Source organism: Agelaius phoeniceus, chromosome 8, assembly GCF_051311805.1.
Source record: "Agelaius phoeniceus isolate bAgePho1 chromosome 8, bAgePho1.hap1, whole genome shotgun sequence".
Taxonomy (NCBI): Eukaryota; Metazoa; Chordata; class Aves; order Passeriformes; family Icteridae; genus Agelaius; species Agelaius phoeniceus.
The window spans coordinates 30,133,800-30,159,206 of record NC_135272.1 but is presented as its reverse complement, the minus strand read 5'-3'; the positions used below and the strand labels follow the sequence as shown (position 1 = coordinate 30,159,206).

At 42.1% G+C, this 25,407-nt stretch overlaps 1 protein-coding gene across 1 annotated transcript in view; it reads left to right on the top strand.

The window, feature by feature from the left end:
* Positions 1 to 25,407, top strand: part of TRABD2B (TraB domain containing 2B) — a 264,555-nt gene that overhangs the window by 139,846 nt on the left and 99,302 nt on the right. The window contains exons 3-4 of the mRNA XM_054638614.2: positions 1,588 to 1,734; positions 17,204 to 17,378. Of these exons, the coding sequence (XP_054494589.2) occupies positions 1,588 to 1,734; positions 17,204 to 17,378 (322 nt within the window). The remainder of the gene's footprint in view (positions 1 to 1,587; positions 1,735 to 17,203; positions 17,379 to 25,407) is intronic.

The window sequence follows — 25,407 nt, the reverse complement described above, 5'->3', positions numbered from 1 at the left end:
ATTTGTGTGTGTTAGTTAGCATGTAACAGCTTTTTATTGAGGCTGTTAGTGCCCTGAAGATCCTTTGTTATTATTGATATTACTAACATTGTCACTGTTATTATTAATAATTAAATATCCGATACTCTTTTTTTTATATACATGAGATTTTGCAATTTCCTTTCCTTCACCTTCAGATAAACTTCAATGGGAATCATGATTTTAAGAAAAACTTCCATCCTGCAAATACATATGTAAATTGCTGATTTTAAACTCCTCTTGGGTTCACTCCTTGAAGTGGGCTCAGTTGCTAAAATTTAAGAAGGTAAGAATTCGGGTCCCAGACTGGAGCTCAGCAGGGATTACCTTGCCCAGATTTTGAGATGATTGTTATTCTCTGGGAAGGATGGGGCACTGCTGTTATAAAAGAAAAGCTTAAAAAGTGGTGAAATATGAGACTGAGGGGTGCAGGAGTCTTTTCATGAAAAATGACACATCAATATAATTTTTCAGAAGTCTGAATTCACAGTCACTACATTCCACTTTATTTTAGGAAAAGTGTGTTTGTTTATTTATATAGTTCATGACAAAAGTCTTCACTGCTGTTCTTCTGATTTATTCATCTACTTTTTATCAAGTTTCTTCAGCAGATTCTTGGAAAGCAGAACATGTAAAGCCCAGACTTGGTGGTTCAATAACTGGTATATATTCCTCCCACAATCTGTCACAAATATAAAAAGATTTTTGGTAGTTCATTTGAAATTTAGTTGGTTTATTTGGCTTTTTAAATTTTGTTTTATTTGGTTTTTTGTTGGGGAGGTGGCGGAGGGGGTTGTGGTAGGGGGCTTTTTGTTTGTTTGCTTGAGTTTTTTTAGGCTTTGTTTGGTAATTCAAGGGAAAAAATCTAATATGTATGGTTTTGTTTTGTTTTGTTTTGTTTTTTGTCACCCAAAATGACACAGTAAATAGTGCTTCTGCTTTTTTGGGTTTTTTTCAGGTTTGGGTTGGGGATACTGGACCAGTCTGCTGGGACAGTGTTAGAGATCTGTTTGTTTTCACTTTGCAAATGGGTGTGTGAAGGAAGAAAGACAAAAGGAGGGAAACTAATAATGAATTTCCTAAAGTTTCTGTTATTACAAGTGTGCACAAAGTTCCAATACATCACCTTTGACTTCAGAAGTTCAAATGATTTTGATTTTTTTCTCAAAAACCTGTCAACTGAGTTTGGGCTTTGGATTTAAACTCAGGTACAGGAAACAGTCAGAGGCACTAGACCTTTCCCCATTTAGGGGAGTTTCCATTCCAGTGTCTGTCATGAAGCAAATTAACCAGCACAGAGAGCCCAAGAGTTCTGAGACTGTGACCTCTGAGCAATATGTATCTGTTGTGAAGTTATACTCCATGGAGAGTATTATGGGGTCTTGCACCTGAATGCTTTTCCATTTGGGAACGCCTAAAGACCATCCCTTGTTACTGTGGGCCAGAATGGATAAAGGGAATAGATTTCAGATGCAGGAAAGTCTTTCAAAGTTTTGTCCTTTAGTCTTTGTTGTTTTGATTCCTGCTATCTTTGACTTTTTCTCTCTTTTCCTGCCTGTGTTTCTGCAGGTGCTGTTTGCTCTAAACCAGACTCTGCTCCAACACGAAAGCCTTCGAGCAGGGAGTTTGCAGGCCCCTTACACCACTGAGGATCTCATCAAGCACTACAACTGTGGAGACCTGAATGCTGTGATATTCAACCATGACACTTCTCAGGTGAGCAGAATTGTTCCAGATGGGCCAGAGAATTGAGGAAAAATCAGCTGCTTTAATAGCAATATCCCAGTCATCACTTCATATTCTGATCCCTCTTTCCCCTCTTCCTTTTAATGCCCTGTGTTTTCTTTCCACACGTGCCTCATTTGCCTGGTGAGAGAGTGGAATTTCCCTGGTTTTGCTCAGGCTCTGGGGAATCATAGAATGGTTTAGGTTCAAAAAGACCTCCATGATCATGGAGTTAACTGCTAAGCCAGCACTGCCAAATCCACCGCTAAACCGTGTGCCCAAGCACCACATCCACACATCTTTTAAATAACTCCTGGGATGGTGACTCCAACACTTCTCTGAGCAGCCTGTTCCAATGCTTGACAGCCCTTCTGATGAATAAATTTTTCCTAATGTCCAATCCAAACCTCCCCTAGTGCCACTTGAGGCTGTTTCCTCTTGTCCTATTGCTTGTTACTAGGAACAAGGAATGGACTGCCTGGAAAACTTTCCAAGAGATGTTCTTGAAAAAAGGTTAATTCTGGATGTTTGGGGCTGTTGAATGCAGACTCCTCATTAAGGGTGGAGGGGGAATCTTTGTAATGTTTGAGCATATATATGAAGAGGAAGTGGACCTTATGTAAATACTCTGTAAAGTAAATAACCTCTCAAACATGTCATAATTCAGTAATTCTGTGTGTGTCTCAGACAGCCCTTCAGTCTCTGTTTATCATAGTTATCCAAAGCTATTAAAAACTCTCAAGGGAGCAGAAATCTGCTTTCCAGACCAGTTTGATGCTTCATGGCAAACTGAGATTCCTCTTTCTCCTTTCCAGTTAATTCTATGAAAACTTGGTCTTTGGATGTCATCTCCAACATCTCCTTTTTTTTGGGATCAATTACCAGATTCCAGTTTCAGGTGCAGTGACTCACTTGGGGCAAACTGTGTACATTTGACAGCCACACTATTGTATGTCTCTTGCCAGTGAAAGAATTAAATCATGATAGCAGTCCATGATAGCAAATGCAAATCAAGGAGAGCTGTGTGACTTCCAGAGAGAACTGAGACAAGGTAAGGTCAGTCTGTGGATTGGGGTAGAGGTCTCTCAGACATTTTTATCTTGCCATCACTATCTTGGGTTGCACAGGGCTCTGTGGGTCACTTGTTTCTCAGAAGAACAGCTGGGCAAGCAAGTGGGGCCCCAACATGGGATAAAACCCCTTTGGTGTCCCAGTTAACTCAGTCCTAGAAAATGAAGCATTGTTTTAGCATGACTGAGCAGGACATACCAGGGTGGTTAATGTGGCAGCACTGGAACAGAAGAGTGTGTCATACCAAAGCTGCCAGAGCTGTTCATTCTGGTCAGCCTCGCACTGAAAAGTAAGGGGAGAAAGCAACTTGGGTAGGAATATGTCTTTAAAGATGGGGAATATGAGTTAGAAAAGGTACAGAGCTCATGACTTTAGAGGTTCCTGGAGAAGCCAGTGATTATAACTATTCCTGAAATTTTGAGGCAGAGCACACATGATAAACAAGGAATTAACATGCAAGATGTAGTGGAATATTTGCCATGGATGCTATAAAAGGACTGCTGGTAGTCAAACCCCATGAAGACAGTCCTGGTGTCACCTTTTAATCTCCACCAGTGCAATTTCTTCTAATAAGTAAAGCCTTTGTCCCTAAGATGAGTTTTGGTCATTCATAGCAGTTGTATGGACTCACAGACACCTCTGATTTATTGACACATTGTCCTGTAACAGACCTGTGGGTTAGACTTGAGAGGAGCCGTTTGCTGTAAAAACTTCTTTATTCCTGCAAATTATTGGATTAAGTGTGAGTTTCAAAACAGTGTTAAAGACAGAAGAAAGAAGCCAACAACCAGTCAGAGTTCAAGCACTGGTGTTAGTCATGGTCCCAGAGTGCACGCAGTTGATGGAGATTATAACGCTTACAGGCCATGGAAAATTAAAATCCCTCTATGTATACTGGTCCCTGCAGAACTCTAAATATTGTGCAGTACTTTTGGGTAAAGAGTTTTTTTGTTTGGTAGTGTTTTTATAAACCAGCTCTATACCATTTATTTTAACTGCAAGCAGAACAAAATAGAAAATTAAAATGTAAAATAAACTCCCTATTCAAGTCAGGTTTTGCCAGTTGGGGTCATTCCAAAGTTTGTTCTCTGTGGTTTTTTGCAAGGATGAAAGACTCTGTCATGAAGAGTTTTTGCCATTTGGTTACCAAATTAGATTAGCCTGACTCAGATATTACACATGAGAGATTCCCCGTGGGATCTCTCTCTGGAGACATTAAATGTAGGCACAGGGATTTACTGTGTGCTGAGTCTGTGACAGTTCAGGGCAGGTACCCATGCCAGTCCTGGGACAAGAGTGCCACAGTGATTTTAGGTGTGTCCCTTCTTCCATGATATCTAGCTGCTGGCCCAGATCTTTAGAGGCCTGATAAGAGTTGAAGCTGGTACTGTTAACACAGCCTTGAAATATCCCATAGAAGGGAACAAAATACCAGGAATGGTGCTGTAAGAATCAACACCCATGTGAATGCTGGAGGCCAGGGAATTCAGCTCCATCCTGTGCAGCTCAGGAGAACTGCAAAAGGATGGGACTCACTCTTTGAGGACTGATTTGGGATGCTGTTTAAGGTTATTCATTGTTCCTTGAAGGTTATCAGGAGCTGCAGAATAAAGGTAAACTGTTCATCAGTTCAGAGCTGTTGGTTGAGGTGGCTGTAATGCACTGGGAAGGAGGTGACAAAGCCCAAGGTTGCTGTGGGGACAGTGGCAGGGAGAGTATTTATGTGGATGCAGTAACTTCCTAAACCCCTCCAGTGTGACTCTTCAGAGACAAAACAGCTTCAGTAGCTGTCTGCAAGATGCTGAGGTGCCTTTAGTGCAAAAATCATCTTGGAGCAGAAAGGACCAGAAGAGGAAACACCAGCACTGTTGACCTGGCATGTTACAGATAAGTTCCTTCAGCCTCTTCAGCCTCCCCAAGAGAGTTTGGGAAGTGTGAGGTTTCCTGCATGTTCCTGAGTCCTGCAGCATTTGGGAGGAGAGGGCAGAGTCCTTCTGGGACCAAGACTGTGCAAGGGGGTGCACAGACAGGATGGTGCTGGGAGGAAAGGTGCAAGGGAAGGTACTTACTAGTCCAAAGCAGGGTTTAGGTCTCAGGACATTTGTCACCCATGGGTAGGGACAGGACCACCCCAGGGAGATGCTGCTCACCTTGGGTTTGAGAACTGCAGCTTAGCCAGGGTGCCCAGAATGAAGGGGTGTGAGCAGGGCCCCATGTCCCTGACTCTTTCCTTTCCCAGAGCCATCAGCCCTGATGAGAGTGGAGGAATAAACAAATTCTTCTCAGTTTCAGTGGGTTTTTAAAATTTTATTTTAATTAAGAACAGTGAAAGAGGAAACACCTCTGCTTTCCTGTGGTTATACTACATTCATCATTCCTCTCCCTCTCCATTTTTTTAAAACTTCATTTGCAAGCAGCATTTTTCCAAATGTAAAAATCCATATTTAAACTCAGTAAAATTTTATGGGGGTGAGTTTAATAAGTTATACTATGACCCAAAAGCGCAGTAGGAAACATCTCTCTTTTTTCAATAACCTTCTTCAAACACTTGATTCTCTTGTGACTTTTGCAATCAAGAGGCTTATGTTGAGGCTTCTGGGCAGAGAGTCAAAATGATACCAAAGAGAAAGTATTCTAAGCTAAAGATAGGATGAGTGTATTTTCTGTTCTTTCTCCAGACTATTTTTCCCCTTGAAGAAGTCAGCTTCTTTCTCTGCTTCTGTAAATGTTCCCTAAAGCAAAAATGGATTGGATTAGGTCAGTAGTTTTAACTTCTGTATTCTGTCTGAAGCTCTCACTAGGGAATTGAGGTCGGTGTGTTCAGAAGTATTAAAGTGCATAAAATCTGTTAGTTCAAAATTAGAAAATTATCTGTCTCCAAATGAAACTTTTTTTTACCTGAGACAGCTGAGAAATTGCCTAATGACCCGAAACCTCCATGAAGAAAAAGTAGAGTGCAGAACAATTTATTGTGTGGAGTTTTTTCCACCAGTAACTTCCTGTGGTCAGTTTTGAGCTATTCAGTTTTTAAGGACAGTTCTGTAAAGCAAATTCATCTTTGCCAGCATTGAATTAGCTTGTTCTATGTTTCTTTGTACCCCAATGTACTCTTTATTAAGAGGAAAATTGAAAATCCAAGGCTTAGATTTTTGTCCTTCAGCCTTTCCCAAAAATTGTGGCTGTGGTCTCCAGCTATTGTCTCTCATCTTCTGTCCCCAGCCATTCTCCTGACCTGAGAGGCTCCTTTCTCAAGAGAAGATGGTTTTTCCTTTCTCATCGCTGATCTGGCCTGTCAGTGACCTGCAGCTTTGCTGATCCCTTTGTAGACAATTTCTACTGGCCCAACTACCCAGGTTTCATACTTATTATTTACCTGTCCCATTTAGGGTAAACAGCAAGGGGCAAGAGTCATACCAAAGCATCTTTCATCCTGACACTTCCAAAGCATCTTTCATCCAGGGAGCCTTTATGGTTTGTGTGTTAGATTGTATGGAGAGCCCACTAAAGTAAAGGAGAATATTTCCATGCCTTCAGCAGACTTTTTGTTCACCCAGCAGACCCAGCCATCACTGGATATCAAAGTGAATAAATAAAGTGAGTGACTAACCCATTTTACAGGCTTTGTGCTCAGCTCAGCATAAAGATCTCCTCATTGCCAGCAGGTGTAAGGTCTTGACTTCATCCCACACAGTTAAACAAGCTGTGCAGGGAAGTTGTTTGGTGGTCACCACAGCTTACAGACAGCTCCCAACCCCTTTCAGGTGCTGTGCCTCCTCCTTCAAGCTGTGTCCATCAGAAACAACCAAGCTTTTTGGATACCTTATTGAATGATGCCATCCATATCTCAAGTTGTCTCTGCAGTTTGAAATGCCCTGGGTGGATTTAGATAGTGAGTGTTGCCTTCTGAAAAGCATATGATGATCGTAATAACACGACTTTAGAGATTCTTAAACTAAGCCCATATCAATATCAGCCTCCCTAAACTAAAGAAGAAAATGTTTAGTGCCTCACTTCACAAGGCACTTGCTGTTTATAACTCACCAGGTTGTGTTACATACCCTTTTAAAAATGTTATCATCCTTCACTGAAACCTGTCCTTTAAAATTTAGGGGTCCTGATAATTCTAATTACATCATTAACTTGCCCCATTGTCATTTTGGATAAAATACAACTGGATTTCTGGCTCACTTCTCAAATCAATGAGAACTATCTGTGGAATGCTCCAGCTTCAGTAACTGCAGAAACACACAGCTGAGACCATTATGTAGAGTGTTGAATGACAAGCAGACCTAATTTGTCCAAGGAATGGAGTTTTATCTAGGGCGGAGGAAGATAAATCCATGAACTGAAGGCACAGCTATTGTAACGCAACACTCTGGAAGCATCTTATCGTTCTCAGCCCTAACAAAGTGCAGGCGAACTGGCACAGCCTCTCCTTCTTCCAGGGAAAATGATTGTGGGCTTTCCAGAAAAGCCAGTGCAAGGCTGCCTCCAGCCCAGGGGAGGCATCCCACGAGTTTCCCATTGTGGGTCCCGGCGGAGGGTCAGTCGCGCTTCAGGAGTGTGTGTCAGGAGGATGCTGATGGCAGTCCTGATGCCAGGTGACACGACTGCTCAGTGCTGCCTGTGCCCACAGCCAGCACAGCCTGTCCCCCACCTTCTGCTCTCTGGAGATGCTGCTGCAGAGGAGCTGCCTTCCCATAGCTCTGCTGTGGTGGGGTCATAATTTCTTTCCACTTGCACCTGAGTTACAGCTCCGTGTTTTGGTACACTGGGAGCATTTGGAAGTGAACAAAAAAACAGGAGTGTAGCCAAAATTTTCAGAGTCCAATTTTCATATTATGTCAGAACAGGATTCCAGATTGGAGCAATATTGTATTTTGGCTTATGTGTTTCAGAAAATTGCTTGCAGATCCAGATTGAGAGTGAAGTCTACTTGTTGATGACAGTGCTGGGGAAAACATTGCAAAGATTGGTTTTTTATTAATAATCTGGAACATGCCCAGATAATTTTCATGCTACAGGTTTTGAAAATAGGCTGTTCTTGCTTGAAAATTTTCATGACATCTTTGCATTTGGAGTTGTTTTACCTTGGAAGTTCTTTCCCTCCTCTTTCCATGAAGAATGTGAGAGAAGAGAGAATCATGGAGAAATTGGAACAAGACATTTAAAAGCTAAGATTTTTCTTGCAGACTGCTGCATTATTAAAAAAAGAACATATTCACCTACAGAAAAGGGCTGATTTACATTAAAACATTTAGGGATTGTTGACTATCTGTATTTATTAGTACGGGAATAGACTATAAATGAGTATGAAAGAGTGATTGGTAAAAAATATTTGAAGGTGCTACTTTCTGTGCAGTGCCGTATATTTGCTGTAAAGCATTTGCTTTCCCTTCTTTTTAAAGAGCTGGTTTATGAAGTGTTTTTTGGAATTACTTGTTAAAGAGAAACGAAAAAGACTTGTTAGTATTTTAAATAGTATCTTGTTGGTTGAATGTACAAAGTTCTTTTTCTTTCTTCTTGTTTTATCCAGAAGTTATATTTGCTCCTCGTTATGACTGTGGGGAGGAGAAAAGTGGGACAAGGGGGCAGCTTGGTTGGTTTGGCAGGGCTTGGCAGGATTAGTGTTAGACATTATTGAAAAGAAAATTATTATTGTGTTCTTGGGTACCCCTGGACACAACATTTCCTCACCTGACACTGTTAGTGTGCATTACCAAATGGTGAATGCCATAGATTAGGTATCTCCAGTGTAAACTGGTTGAGCTCTCTGATGGTGACTTTAGACATAGACCTTCTAAACCCAAAGGCTCGTAGAGTTCTACCAGCTTGGATGTAAAGAAATCCATCTCAGAGGTAACTTAATCTGAATTATTCCTTATTTTTCTCCTCACTGGTCTAGTTCCACTTCTAAAGGCTTTCTTGGAGATGTTCTCCATCTTTTCATCTGGTACTAGACCTCTCAAGTGACCCCATCTTAAAGAAAGTTAAAATCAGTTCAAAAGCTAAAATCCAGTTTGTTTCAGATGCCAGCATAACTAGAAGGCTGGTTGGGCTGGGAGGAGCCTGGACTTTCTCCAGGACCAAACAGGAAGGCAGAGCCACCTCTGCAGTGCACTCCCTTGAGGGTCAGCTCCAGAGGTCCCGTGTCCAGCCCAGCTGCTGTGGTGTTATGAACCAGATTTCTGCTTCTTGCTAAATTATGTGATATTGTGCAAATCATATATTTTGGATCAGACTCACCTCAGGTTAAAATAATATTGCGAATTTCACATACACATTTGAGCTTTTCCTAGAATCTCACTAAACAGGGATGGAAAGAAACTCATTGAAGAGCCCTGAACAATACATATCCAAGACAACCAATCCTGAGTTTGTACCCACTACTAACCAACTGTTTTCCCACTGCGTAACAGAAGACAAAATGAAAAATACCTTTGGAAAAGGAATTGCAGTTCTTTAATAAACCAACCCCAAACCCAAACCTTCTGGCCCCATTTTTTTCACTTTATTGCCCTGCTTTGCCCTTTGATCAGTGTCTTTACTTGGGTGTCATGGCAATATAATAGGTGATGGTTTTAGTGTCTGAACAGGAAAAAAAATATTCTTTGTCAAAGAAAAGAAAGCATTTGGAAGGGAAATAGAAAAACTTGAACTTTTCCATATGTTTGCAAGCTCGTGAAAGCTGGCCTCAAAAAAATCCCAATGTTAAAAGGGTTTTAAGTGTGGCAGGAGTGTCATTAGGTTGTTAAGATTTACCCTCCCCTCTGAAACCCAAACCTTTATTTGTATACACTGCAGGCTTGTCATCCTTAGTCAATTAATGAGCAGGTCCCTGTAATCTGGTCCTAAATATACTCCACATAGTTGGGTGAAGCTTGCAGAAAGGGGGCCGGGATCATTGTTCTGACTGTGTTTTGTTAAGACTTCTTTAATCAAAACATTCATTCAGATAGAGAGGCTGGCTGCATATTTTGGCATCGCGACCAAGGGGAGCAGGGACGGGGTTGGGGTGGGGAGGGAGGCCTTGGAGGAGGGGTTGGTGTTGCTTGCTTCTTCTTTTCCTTTTTTTTTTTCCCAAGTGCTTGGAAAGCAGCTATTTAACTGGTGGGGAAAAACAAATAGAAAACATACATGGAGGTCATGACTTCTTAGGGATTTGTTGAAAGTCTTTTTTAACAGGGATAGAAGTATCACCCCCCAAGCTGTGAGTGTGTGAGACACACACCCCATCCTTGTGGCCTTTCTGCCCTTTTTTTTTTTTTTTTTTTTTTTTTTGGACATGGTTTCTTTTGGCCCAAATGGGCAGAGAAGGTAGAACTAGGCAGGACACACAGCTGTTGTTTGGCAAGGTGCCACCTGGAAGAAGAGCCCTGGCAGGATGGGTTTGGTGCTCCCAGGGAGGGTGTCCAGGTGCAGCGGGGGCTGAAACTGCAGATACAGGGGTGTCCAAGGGCTGCAGCCCACCCTGCCTGCAGGCAGCTTTACACTCAGGCCAGCAATGACTTCTGCATCTTTTGTGTCACCTGCAGAGCTGGTTTTAAAAGTATTCTTCACTGTCCATAGAGATTTCACTGGCATTCAGCCTGCTCTTCCCCTCCACATCTTCTCCTATTTGTAATTTTCTTGCATTTACAAGTTTAGATGCTCCAGTGGCCCCTAGATCTGAGGTAGCCAGTTTGAAACTCTGTTTTCACACTCAGGTTGCCATGGCATGCTGAGGGGTATCCCACTAGCTTTAAGTCAGAGAGGCCAGTTACAGAAATCTCATTAACCTGTGTGATTTCTGTAACTGTGATGTAACTGCAACATCTATGGACCATGAGCACTGATGGGAGGTGGGCAGGGATGAGCTCATGGCCAGAAATGGCTCCCCAGAGTTGGTCCCAAGAAATGTTCTTGCTTGTGTTCTTCACTTCCCTTCAAGCAAAAAGTCTTTTTGCCTTTCCCCCCCCTCCAACTCTGGAAAAGGGAAAGAAGAACTGGAACTGAACTTCAAACATGAAAGACTCCTTTTACAGTTCACTAAGACTTGTAATATATTACTTTAAATTTTAGTGCTTGAGAGAAAGCCATAATGGGTTAATCACATGCTCCAACTGAAGACTGCTCCTTCCTGGTTTCCCTTTTCCATAACAAGCTGGAAGCTTATCTTCTTGGCAGCTGCCAACTTTGGGCTTTGGGTTAAATCAGATTAACCTGACACTCCCTCTTTGGCCATTACTGTCTCTCTCCCTCCCAAGGAAGCTTGGGAATGCTGGAGGAAAACCAGTTGAGTTGGCAGCATCTTTTGCTTTTGTGGCAGCCACGTCTTCCTTCTGGAGATACTTGTTCTCACAGCCCATTCACTTTGCACTATTTCAATCCTTCCTATCAGAGGCTCCAGTAAGAGGATATTGCTCTCCCAGATGCCAGAAGGGTCCATAAATCAGAGGAAAACAGGTGTCTTCCAAGTCCAGAGCAGTATATTTTGCAGCCCTGCAGTAAAAGCCACAATGCCTTGTCAAGGCTGGTTAACAGGAGGGTATCCTCCCTTCATAAAGGAATGATAACTAGATCTCAGATGTCAGCCTGTGACCCAAGAAGGGCTGGTGTGAATTTAGGGCCGTTTGGTTTGCTGGAGGAGCCAGTGGGTGTTGGGATGCTGTTCTGGCTCCCTGGCAGCCCCCATAAGCTGCCTGTCACCTCATGAGATCCTTATCTTTCGTAGAGCTGTCAACTGTATAAAGGTTCCTGACCTGCATGGTGTAGGGAAAATCCTTCAAAGCAGGATCCCTTACTTGTCTTCTGGCCTCTGCCCACGTAAAGCTCATAAACCAGAAGACTAATAAAGAGAACCCAATCTTTATAATGTTTTAAAAAAATTAATGCAGTTGTTGTGATCTGGGAACAACTCCCTGCTCACAACTGGAGATAAGGATTATGAGTGTGGAGGCGGAGCCCTCTTGTCAGGGAGGGATGGATGGGGTTTGTATTGGGGTGTTGGACTGGAACTCTGGAAGCTGATTGCCAGCTCCCTGGCCTGCCATAGCTGTCCCTTTTGACCCTGGGTGTGCTGCCTTCTGTTTTTCTTTGTTTAGCTGTGAACCCTCTGGGGAGAGAAGGAGAAATTAGGAAATTAGGAAATAAGGCATTTGTCTTATTAAGAGATTCCCTTGCAACTGTCGGTAATGATGCTGTACATGCAGCAGACTGAAGTTTGGATATTTCTCAGGAGATGAGGCTGGAAATCCTTGAGTCATCTGCTGAATAGGACAGTGGGAGAGAGGAGCCTCAAAAGTCTAGAGGATTGACCAAGATACAGGAAGATAATTGCTGAAGAGGTTTTAGGACCACTGTGTGTTTCATGGCAGGGGCTGGCTTCTTATTTCCCTATCTCAGCTTCCTCTTTTCCATCTGCAAGTAGAATTATGGTTGAAGATCACCTCTGTGCACAAGCAGGTGAGGAAAGGCACACAGCTCTTTATTCCATTGTTGGTAATGTTATTTTTTGATTGACATAATATTGCAATTTGAATTCACATTCCAGAAATAGTCTCATCACTGGAACAGAATGAGGCTAAACAAGGTTATCAGAGGATTGGGAAATGCAGTGCATGAGTAGGAACGATAACACTGTTACTCCACATATGATAATGATTTGATACTGGACTGAGTCTAGAGCAGTTCCACTGTAGATAATAAATCCAAAGTAAAAAAAAAAAAGTAGTCAAAGATGATGGTGCTTATGTGTGTTCAAAAAAAATTATTTGCAGATAGATGTTCACAACTCTGGCATTGTGCCTCTGCCCAGAATATTTGTCCAAATATTAAAAAATAGTAAATTAAAAAAATGGACTTTTAATGTAGTCCCATGTCCATGAATTTTCAGCTGAACTTTGGCAGTAAGCCCTAAATGTGATAAAAGACTCTGCACCAATATATTTTGCTTTTCTCTTTTTTTTTTTTTTTTGTCTTTTTTTTCTCTCTGTCTCTACAGACAAAGCTGAAAGCATAGCATAGATCTTGAGTTATGGCTGGTGCATTTTTCTAAGCTAAAGTATCTTGTTAGCTCTTATGCTAATGACTGCAGCAGAATCCAAGCCTCTGTGGAAATTTATGGGAAGAGAGGTTACTGCTGAGCATTGTGTTGGACTTTGGGTCTTCCTTTGGGTCCCTCCCAAGCTAGACTGAGCCAGTGCCTTGTATGTAACATCAAGGTAGAAAGTCTTTTTAGAAAGTCTCTGTCCCCATTTTACAGATGGACTTTTGAGACACAGGAGGAATAAAGCCAAATGCTTCAAAGACACTTAGTGGAGGTTAAGTGCTGAGTTTCCTTTGAAGGTTTAAACCCAAATGACATGCTTGTGATCATGTAAGAGATTTGTATCACCCATGGGAGCAGAACCATTTTTTCAGGGTAGTGTCATAACCACTCCACAATCCTTCCTCTTTCTTCTCCCTAAAGCTCCCACTGACTTCAAAGGTGAAGAATTATGGCCCACATCCCACAGCACTGTGAGCTCAGACGTGTGTACAGAGCTTTATCCACACATATATTCCATCAGGGACACTGACTCAAGTAAAACTACACAGACAGTGGGGAGGGGAAGAAATTTTTGCAAGGCTGGAATTTCTTTTTTATTCTCACAGTCCCTTTCTTTAACCTTAAAAGTTTAACTAAGAAATGCAGGGTGTACCTAATGACTGAGTTTGTGGTCTATCTGTGCTGTCCATAGGAAAGCTGTAACCTAAAGGAAATGGGAATAGAAAAAAGGATTGCTACCTTATTAAGTAAAACAAAATATTCTTTATTTTGAATGCCTCAGTGAGATACATTATTGAGTTTCCACTAGAATTATATATAAATATGAGTTGGTTGGGTTCTCAGAAAACTGCACAGCTTGCAGAGACTGGATGTAAAGAATCTATTTATCTCTTGTCATGCTTATCCACCAGAAGTGAGCACACCCCAGGTGATGCATTTTTCTCCTGATCCAGCTGTTACACTCCTAGGTAAACAGCAAAATTAGAAATTTGGATTTTTCAACAGACACATAATCCACTCCACTGTACATTTAAATACTGGTAGCAATATTCAGGTATTATTAGATCAGTCCCTCACCCAGGGGCACAGCAAATATCTCAATCATTCCCTCTCAGCTCAAAACCAATAGATTCATATCATTGAAGTGTTAAAATTAATTTTTTCAGAGAATGAAAACAAAATAAAAGTAGAAGGGGGAAGGTACATCCTTTTGGTGCATATTTAGCCCATCCTTTTAAAATAACAGATCTTCTCTTTTCCAAAAAACCCCCCGAACTTAAATCCTGGCTCCAGTTAAGAGTTTCCTAATTGTGTGTGACTGTTTCTTGACTTCCTGATCCCTGTCTGGTTTAAGGGTTTCTTAAATCAACAGGAGCAGCTGTCTCCCTGAAGCCAGGCATGGTGTATGTCACTGGCTGTGGAAAGGACCTGGATACAGGGAGGAGCAGAGGTGATTAATGGGGCAAGTGTCACAGCTCAGAGTGTGGTTGCACTACTGTGTAGGGGCATACTAACTGCAGTCATTTATCTTCTGTCCTCTGCCACACACACGCTGAAATACACATGCAGATTTTATTTTTGCCAGGCATCAGAAATGCAGGAGTGCACACAGTGCAGCAGGACCTGTAGCTGATGCTGTGCCCCTCTAGGTGTTGCCTTCATTTGTCTTGTTCCTTGGGTTAGCAAAAGGAAGATTGACAAAACCCAGTCCTTGGTTTTAAGTTTATCTCTCTGCCATTGGCAAACTTTTCTACACAGAAGAGAAGGAAAAAAGGGAAGGTGGGAAAAAAAAGGCAAGTAAATGTCTCTATTTTGTGTACTGTATTTTAGGTTAGATAAAGAGAAGGAACAAACTATAGGTTAAATGTGGATTTAGGATTGAAAGTGATGGAGTTGCACAAGGCAGTGAAAGGTGCTTCCCTTCTTGGCAAAGACCTTATACAACATCTGTTTTTTGGGTATCTAGACCTCCATCACCAGTGAGGTGCACAAAGCTGCTTGGTCCCCCAGCATTGCTGCTCCTGCTTTGTGTAGGAGCAGGTTGTGCTCACAGGCAAGGCTGTACCTTGCTTTCCCCAAAGCATCTCAAGTGATTCAAAACCAGGTCCCAGCCTTCATCCAGAAGCAGGGAAGAAGAGACTTCTCTTATGTGGGTGTTGAGTCTTTAGATGCTTCCACAAAATGTCACCTTCCACTTCAGTGCCTAAAGGCTTCCCTGACCTCCTGCCTGAGAGCCCCAGTATAGAGGAGATGCAAAGGTTTGTGGTATCTCCATGGACAAATTGATTTGCAGCTTTGCATTACAGATGTTACTGCAAGTGTAAAATGGCTACTCATTCCTCAGACTTGATTCCTACCATATAAATCTCTCCCTGTTTTTCACCAGGAGTGGAAGCCACTATGTCCTTTGCTGCTGTAGCCAGCAGCATTTTATCTCTTTGACACCGTCAGTCTGCTCCTCCATCCCTTTGAGACAAACAGGTTTTCTTGCCAGACACAGAGGTAACTTCCTTGGGCTTTCACAGGAAACTGGTGTCTCCAAGAGGTCTGACTTAATGGGACTTATTACTTGTTGAGTGCTGGCTCAGGGCTAAACTGAGAACAAGATGCAAAGTACTTGCATGCTCTGAGGAGTTCACAGGTTACACTGGTGATGCCAAGCCATGCTGGAAAGCCTGGAGGAAGGAATGACTCAGGGTAATGTTACTGAACCCTTAAAGAAGGACATGCTGTGAGGAGCATGGTGATTTGGCAAAGCAGGTTAAGAAGCAGTTTGGAAAATCAAAGGTCCAGCTGGTCTGTGAGACCCAATAGGGTCTCTTACATGGAGTGTCATCTCCATCCCCTTTGGACCCCCTGGTTCAGGAGATGTGGTCCCCTTTTCTGTCTCACTCAACTGGGAACAGCCTTTAGTGTGAATCCAGAGTGAAGTGTAGACTCATCCTGCATAATACATGGTGAGAAATCTCTCTTGCTTGATCCCTCATGTATATTAGGAGTAATGCAGATGGGGCTGCAATGAAAAAGTTTTAAGGAGAGTCACTGGGAAGATGGAAATCAGTTTTGCTCCCTAAGACTTGCTGAAAACTTTTGGAGAAGCAGTATAAGCAAAGAGGGTGGGAAGAAACAAAAATTATTGTGATAAAACCATGTGAGCAAGTGAAACGGGAAGAGGTGGGCTGAAAAACAAAAACCAAAGGCAAGTTTTAGCAAATGAGTGCAGGAATTTTGTATAGTAGAAAACCAGAGATGGAATTAACCCAAGTAACAGAGTCACTGTACCAAGTGTTTCAGCACAGTGAGTGAGGGATGTTCCCCTCATGGGCCATGCATGCAATGTCATTACCACTGACTCAGATTAACACTGGAAATGCTGGCAGCTTTACACATACCTAGGGACTCAGAAATCTCAACCTGGGGTTTGCAGCTTAAGCTGCTTTCCAGTGGTGAGGCACAGAAAATCGCCAGAAAGTGCTTGGGTTCTGTTAGCAATCATCAAACACTGCCCCCTTACAGCTCTTCTCTCTGCAGGCATGTGGGCTCCCAAACCCTTGTGGTAGACCTGGGACTTTTTTTCAAAACAAGTTGTTGTCCTAATAATGAGAGACTTTTGGCTTATCTGTCCATTACAGCTTGGGTCTTGGCTCATTCCTGGGTCTGCTGCCCTCACCAAAGTCCTTGAGCTTTCAGCCTTTCTGCTCTGTCTGTAAACATCTCTCCTCACAAAAGCAGAGACTGAAGGAGCAGTTCTTGTGGAAATCACTTCCTCGGATATATCAGGAATTTATGTGTTTCAATGCATGGTCTTCTCTGGTGAGGCCTAATAGCATGTAAAGATAAGGGGGTTTACCCTGTGTGCATCTTCCTGTGTCTGTATTTGATATACTTTCCTCTTTTTAAACTGTTAGGTTCTTAAAAAGTCACATATACAAGCCAAATCTTACAGTCCTTGCTTAGTTCATGGTGACCTCAGCTGAGAACAGATCACAGGAATTTGGTATTAAACAGCCAATAATTTTTTTTTGAACAAGCAGAGAATAAAGGTCCAAGTAACTCACCCAAGTGTAACACCTGAAACTACTTTTTCATGAAGGGACAGAGAAAAATCAAAATTAGCTAAAGTTTCCTGTAGTAAAGTACTAGTTTCACTTTTTTTAAAGAGAGTATATTCATTGGGAATTTCTTTTCTTTTTATTTTTTTTGAGAGTCCCTAACAACCTCCCATGCTCTGATCCTCTAGTGGTTTTTTGTGTGATAGTGGTGCTCAGGTGGCTTAAAGAAGGCTGGATTAAAACATGCAGTATTTTGTGTGTTCCTTAACCAATGCCACCTGGGTTGTGGCTTCTCTCTCTGTTTCAGGTGCCAAACTTCATCAACACAACACTCCCACCCCACGAGCAGGTGACAGCTCAGGAAATAGACAGCTACTTCAGACAGGAACTCATCTACAAAAGGAATGAGAGGATGGGGAGAAGAGTGATGTCACTTCTAAGGGAGAACAGAGACAAGAGCTTCTTCTTTGCCTTTGGAGCAGGTATGGCATGATTTTTTTTTCTGTTTTACTCTGTTACTATGATTGGAAGTAAAGTGTTTGGAATGCTTTAGGTCTCAGCCTGTTGGAAAATTTCTTACAAGGCTTCCTTTTGAAAGACTTTTGTTTGTCCAGACCCACTTCTAAGTAAGCTGTTGTAGGAGGTGGGTCTAGGTCCAGGCAGGTTGCACACAGGCTGCACTTACTTTGTTTTCCATCTGGCTGTGGAAATGTGAAGCTGTAAGCACTTTTCATGCTGTTGTGTTTGTTCCCTTCCAAGACCTGTGGGCTACTTGGCCACGGGTGTAGAAGATGATTCAGTTGCCTTTGAATTTGTAAGCCCAGGTGCTGATGGCAGTGAGTGGCAGAACACAAACCCTTTGGTGGCACAGGCACACGTGTGTGGCTCCAGCGCTGGCCCAGGATTTCAAACCTTCAGGGGTTGCTGCAGTTAAACCTTCTCGATGGGTGACTGAGCTGCTTTGGTGCTGTGTCTGTACAGATTGGCTGTTTGGGGTTTTGCACAAGTGCGTGAGTTGTGTGTGTAGCTAAATACCAGCAGTTTAAACCATGAAGTAAAAATCCAAAGTGTCCCTCTTCGTGTTTAATGCTCTCCCCAAAGTCTGCAAAACAAAGATATCTGCAGTACTTCTGTGAGCCTGCGACAGTACATGCTACTGTCCCCTTTCTCCCCTTTTTATTTCCTTTCCCTTGTCCAATGGAATTCATATTTCTGTGTGATGAGAGTATAAATAATAACTCTTATATTAAGAGTATAAATAATAACCCCAGCTCAGCAGAATCCTGAGCACCAGCTAAGTGTTTCTTTGAGCCTCCCTTGACTTCAAGGCAGGCTGAGATTGCTGTGTCGAGAACCAATCTGCTCCTCCTGCTCCCTCTCCTTGGCAATTTCTCATTTTTGACAGAACTTTGCTTCTCATCCCATGGCTCTCGCTATGAACTTTGGCAACAACTCACCTTTCGCTACTCACTTCAGTGGGAATTTTGATTAAAGACTGTGGGTTTTAGCAGAGACACGTGCATTTTGATGTATTTATTTTTTGAGTGTATCCGGACTGAATTTTCCCAAGCTTATTTAATCTCAGGCTTGGCTGATATTTCTGGCCAAGAAGTTTTGCTTAACTGTTTTTACAGTAGGAAAATATATCATGATGGCTCATAATTGGACAGGCATTCATAAAAACCAGCCTGTCTAACCCAAGGTTTACTGGAGATTATCGAACATGATGGCTTAGATAACAGTTTCCAGTTTTGAAAATCCCTTAACCAGTACATAAATGGAGCTGAGGGGATAAACTGGGTATCACTGCCCACTTGTAGTGCTCTACACCTAGTCCACAGACCATGGATGAGGTGGGTCATGGATCCAACCTACTGCAGCTGTTTGCTTGTGCTAACAACAGAGGTGAAATTAAGCCAATGGATGGATGCTAATTCCATGTTACATTCTTTAGAAAGACACCTCTAACTTACAGGAGGTTTGAACTTTCTTCCCCTGTCCCCATCAGAGGGCACCTACCTTAAACTGTCAGGGAGCATCCCTTGGGAAAGCTGGCTCATAAAGAGCAAGTCTCACTCTGTCTTTTAGGCCCATTTCTGGTGATGTTGAAAACTGCTTTTGTTGCTGGGTTGTTTTGTTTCCCCCAGCACTGAGCATGGCAGGACAGAACAGACACACGGGTTTATTGAAAACTGGGATGTGGGAGATGCTGAGGAAAGCTTTTTGTTTTGGGTTCTTTGTTCCAGCCTCCCTTTGGCTTTTCTCACCAAATTGGGCCATCCCTGCAGGCTATCCATGCTTTAACTACAATTAATTCCTTCTTTCTTCTTTGGGGTGTTATTTTCTTCATGCAGAGAACACTAAGAATATTAACTTTTTTCAGTGCCAAAACTTTTATGTGACCAAAGTGCAGGCAAGTTCATTTCCTCCTATGATTCAACTGCAAGTTTTTTTTCTTGAAGGATTTTTGTTTCCTCTTTTCCTCCATGCGCTGAATTTGAAGAGTGGGTTTTACTGATAAATCTTTTATTTTGCATTCTTATATCTAGTTCTTTTACTTTGAGGGATTTCTTTGGTATGTGCTTGGATCATGAATTCAAATTGTCTTATAAAACTTTGAGGGTTTGGTTTTGCCTTTTATAAAATTAAAGGATGTTTTTGATGAAAGTCGAGGCCTTCACATATTCCCATGAATTCTGAAGTGGAAAATTTTAGGAATGCACTTTCAGTTAGGATAGGAATGATAGAGTCTGTGGGAGTTTATTTGCTTCCAGAGCAATGCAATTTAAGATTTTGCATCTCTCAAACTGTCATGATGAAGGGGAAATAATTTGAAAAAAATGCTCTGGACAATGTGCTTCAGACTATACTGCCCTTTATGCCAAGCATGATCTTTGCATTAATCTCTTAATTCTGAAGATATTTGAACTAATGAATGAATAGTAATTAAATTATATATGTGTATTATGAATTGTTTTCCAAATTTCATAATCTCCATCGTAGTTTCTGGGAAAGGAAGAATTGGATAAAACTGTGCTGCCAAATAAAATTAGGAAAATAAGTGTTTTTCTAAGTAAGAAAATAAGCCTGTAACGAGAAAAGCACCTTGGAAACCCTTCAACAAATGCAGTTCTACAGACCAGAGCTGCTCTAGGTGGGAGCCCCGAGCCCTGCAGGATGATTCATATGGACTCAGAAATATCCTGTTACTCCCAGGTATAACTGGAGCCAAGGGGCTGGGAAATAGGATCTATCCCAGAAAACAGCCCCCCTGAGGCTGAGCCCTGCCTGTCCCTCTGGTGGCCTCCCTGCAGGGAGCTGCACCTTGTGGATGCTGCTCTAGGGAAGTCTTACCTGGCTTTTGCACAGCTGCATGCAGCAACTGAGGCTCTGCTGTTCTCTTGGAGCATCATCCTCAGCTTGCTGTAAGATTTCAGTGCCGTGGATGAGTAGTTCTGTAGCATCTAATAATTAATTATTATAATAAGCCTGACTAAGGTAGAAGGCACCACGCAGGTGTCTTTGCAAATTGCAGTTAGGTTTGGCTCAGTGTATCCTGCTCCATGACTATAGAACCAAAAAATTCACAGAAAAACCCAAACAAATCCAGTGAGTGGCTTCAAATGAAAAACATGATATCCTGGCAGCCTGGTGGTGCAGGAGCCTGGTGCTACTGAGCTGGAGGATGCAGGTGTCTGGTTTTTTGGTAAAAAATGGTCATTTGTGGAAAACAAAATTTCTCTGTTTTCTTCTGGAAAAACAAGTCCATTTTTGCAGATTTCAGTCAAAATCCCAGGTGCTTGGGTGTCATTGCTCTCCTGTAAACTGTGATTCCCACTAAAATTTCACTATGTGCCACTTAGAGCTGTGCTGCAAAGACCTTGTGGTGCATCATAGGAGAGCTGGTTCCGAGTCTGGCCTGTAACAGCACAAGGCTGTGAAACATCCAAAAGACAAATCCTGGGGACAAAAGAGTAGGCAGGGGACAGACATTTGAATATCCAAGCAGGCTGAGATAAAACAGTTTTTCATAAAGTGAAGCAAAGTTTTTTTATGCTGCTGAAAGATGGGGGGTTTTGTTCCAGTCAAAAGTATTAAAACAAACAAAAAAAATTACACAATTCTAAAAGGAACTTTTCAGTTTTCTGTCATTCTTAAAAATAAAAAATAGACTTTTCAATAGATTTCTGCCTTTTCTGTCTTCCATGACTTTACTCACTATTTAAATGTGTTGAAGTAATTCAGACTTTTAATTTATTCCTTTATAAAACACGTAGAAGTGAAAATAGCAATTTTTTTCTTTCTACTTTAATTTCTTTCTCTTCTCCAAGAAAAATACAGGCTCTGGGTAAAAGAGACCCAGCTCTGTACCCAGTTCTGTGGACTTTGTTTCACTCCTGCCAGTGTTTACCATGTTCAGACTTAATGTGAAAATCCCACCATACCTGTAACTGTACCCTAGGAATGAAACAGCAGTTATTGTTTGTGCAGTTAAATGATGTTTTTCATTTAATGGATAGGGTAACTTTTCCCTTTGAATGAATAAAGGTAGCTAAATAGAGCACTTCCAAGTAAAATTTGGGCATTTGCTTGGGGTTTGTGTTTTAAAAATCATGATGGTTTACTTGGAATTATTGATCTGTAATAACAGTGAAGTGCCTTAGACATCATTTATGCAGACAATTTATAAAGGTCCATTTACAGTCAAGAAAGAAACACACAGCCAAGAGCACACGGGCTGTTAAAAAGAGTTAATATTTTGGCAGCTAAGACCATACATGAAGTCAATGTTTAAGAAAAAAATCCACTCTGGCTTATTTCATTTTTATGGGCAAATAATTTTCAAGTAACACTTATGATAACAGATGGATAAATTTATGTCTGCAGTTAATTTGAACGATAATTTCCTTAGGATGTTTTACTTGAATTTTTTTTCTTTCTTTCTTTTATGAGAGCTGTCAGTTTTGTAGCTGAGAGTTGGATTTACTGCTTCAGAAATTCAGATGCTGCTCCAGTTCACAATGTTTATTAGCAGCCAAATCAGTAGGCTTTAAGGCAGCGGGTTTTGTTGCTTAAAATAATAAATATATCATAGAGAATATTCTTTTACCGAGACAGAGTTGAAATGCAAGTACCATAGCATCTCCCATAGCAAGAAGGGAAGTAAATTGTCCCTCGACCACAGTTCTGGGGTGGAGGAGAGCGCATGTTAAACCATCCCACCAGCCTCCACAACATCTGAGAGGTCAGAGAGGACCCAGCTGTTGTCTGTGGTGTGGTGGAAGCCAGATTGCCCACAGCTCCCGATGAAGCTGGTGATAAGAGAGATCTGTTTGTATGACAGTCAGAGCACCCTTGCTCATCTGCAGGCTTAGGTGGCTGAGTTTATTTGTATTTGTTGATGGATTAGGTACTTCTGAGATGTTCTGCAAGAAAATAAATACAGGCTGTGCTGTAGATGTCTGTGTGCTGCCATGAAAGAAGACTCCATCCCAGAGTAGCAACAGCAGAAGTAGAATTTGATCATTTCCATGGTCAGAACAGGTGAATTCCCTGCCTATCCTTCAGAGTTCTCTCACTCATCACTGGATGGGCACCATCATCAGGAATGATTCTGGTCCTCATAAACTAGACTGTTAGCACAAATTATTGAATAGTTTGGGTTGAAAGAAACCTTTAAAGGTCATCTAATCCAAGCTCTCAAATAGCAGTTACTTTCTTCCAAAGTAAATGTTCTCTGGTGGTTCTTCATAATGGGGCTCAGAAGTGGGGTGCACTCTGTTTTCAGTAGGAAAAGGGAGAATTCTGCAACTTTTATATAGGGTGGGACTGGTATGAGAGCACTAGAATATAAAATCTCCTCATTGTAGTCCTCAGCTCCAGCTCTTCCCCTTTCGTCCTCTCTGCAGAGGATTCCCAAGGGAATTTCAGCCCACATCATTTTAGATACTTGGTGCACCAAAGACAGAAGAAGGCTCAGCCTTCGCTTCCTGCAATGAGCAGGAGTTACGGACATCTCCAAGGTGACTCAAGTCTGCAGTGGTCTTGATCACCACAGATATGTTCTTATTTTTCTCTGAAAACTAAAGCATTCCTGACAAGATATCCAGATGATGTAGCTTGAGCATGCTTCATCAACAGGGAGTGAGCTGACCACAACTGAGCTGGAAGGTAATGGATGTTGAATTTTGGGGGAATGGGCCAGAGGAGAGGTGGCAGTGGGATTTTGTTTGAGAACCGTATTTCTACTCAGTAGTTTGGAAGAGGAAAGGAGGTGATGGATACTATGAGCAACTGCAACTCAACTAATTAAAATCCTGAGAGCCTTTGTGAAAGCCATTAGCACCTGCCATGGGATCTGGCATTGGGGTTCACATGTGTTACTTGGAAGTGTTTTTTCAGGAGGAAAGTGCCTTGAGGCCACTGTCCAACTGCACACTGAGTGTGGGAACTCAGCACATCACTCCGGATGTCCAGAGTTGCTGGGAGAACCCTTGGGGGGCTCAGAAATCCTGGAATGTTGCCAGGAACGTCTGGTGGCTTGACTTCGATCCCTCTAGGGATGTGCCACCTGTTTGAGGACATGGGAGTCACTTGGGAGTGAATGGTGCAGGAATGATGTAGTTACAGGGTGAAATATAGATTATAAGGTTTTGATACAGGGGGGTTATGGAGACAAGATGGAGGGATCAGGGCCTGTCTTGTCCTTCTTCTTTCTTCTTCTTGTCATCCATTTTCTGTGGTGATGTTGGCACTTGGGGATTGGTCCATGGTGAAGGTGCACTTGCTAATATGGGTGAAAGGTATTGGGAAATAAAGGTAAATATGATGTACGTAGTTTTTAGTATAAAAAGATTCGACCACCCCATGGGTGGTCAGAGTGCCCTTGGCTGCCTTGCTGGTCAGACCTCGGCTGGGCGGAAAGAAAATTCTGTAGATAAGAAATAATAAACAATCTGAAGACCGAAAAACTGAAGAGTCCAGACTCGTCCTTTGAACCGCGGGCGGCCCCAGAACCACCTGCGTGTCTGGGCAGAGACAGACAGCCAACCGGACAACTGAGGGATGGGGATTTACAGATGTTGAATATGCAAATAGCTGCCTTGCACTCCCAACTGAGGCAGTATTCAGTGTAAATCAGGCACCAGCACCACTGTTGTGTCACTGGGAACCAACTCATTGGAAGTCTGGTTCTTTCTCCACCAGGATTGTGGAGCTCTTTACGATTTTCACTCGTCATCTCAGATCCTGTGTGGAACACAAAAGGAAAAAAAGGAGGGGATGAAAAGAAAAAAAGAAAGCACTTGCAGGCTGGAATATAAAGAGACTTTATCCCCCAGGTCAGGCATCCTGATCCAATGCTGATTAGTGGTGCTACTGACATCACCAGCACAGTTCATCAATGGGGTTGTCTCGGTGGAGCAAGAAGTTGGCGACCAGGAGATTGAACTTGGCCAGCCTACAAAAGAGAAGAAAAGGGTGAATTAACAGTTTGCAGATGCTAGAATTCCCTCTGCTCGTGTTTATTTGGGCATCCAGATGCTTGTAGTGAGGTCAGCCTGTTTTTGTGTATGGATTTCTTTACTATTAGTTTTTAAGGCAAAGTATCACTTTGCTTTTAGAAATAGACTTGCATGCTAATTTTGACCAAACCATGCAACTGATTCATTTAAAAGTCTTCATTAAACAGGCAATGCCTGATTCTCTTTTCAGACACTCTTTTGTAAATCAGGAGATACTCCACTGGGGAAAAGCTTGTTCCAAGTGCAAATCCAGCCTGCAGCCTTAAAAAAAAAAATTCAAGAGAACTTTTTAATGTACACTGATCTGGTATAATACAGGGGTTTTGAAATCCCTGAATATTTGCTTTTCACCTGAAGTTTAAATCGGCAAAGAGCACCTCAGTTAAGGAGGCCAAAATAAACCTGACTGCACCACCCTTTTGTGAAAAGGGAACTTCTGTTCTGAAGGCTCATTCCTGTAATTCTGCTTTGAGAAACTCCTGTTGTATAACAAGATATTAATTGTAGAAACACAGCATGGTCTATGCAATGGTGAGAGCAGTCTTGAGGCCTCTGTCACCTGTACCAACTGAGGAAGGCAAGACACGTAGCAGGTGAAAGAAAAGACTCCAGTATTTGAGGTTGCAATTTGTTTTTTCCCCTGGTATGTCATCACCTAAACTGTTGAGGTAAGCTGGACAAGCCCTGGACTGTGTTTTGGTGGTCTGGTGGAGAATTCATTGTGCTCAACAAGGAGTCCTGCCTGGCCACTGCCCATCTTTGCTTTCATTGTTACTCCACTGAAAGTGTGTGCAACCCCAAATCCTGGTCTTTGTTTGCCAGTTGCAGATATTCAAACAAATGCTGAAAGCAACTAAAACAAGCCTTGCAAACTGCAGTGTGTACATTCACCAACTCTGGTGTAATTTTGCCCATGATGAATGGGGAAAGTTGCCTGTGCACTGTAGGATTTGGGTTTAAAGAAGCACATACATTAATGTCAGCTCCT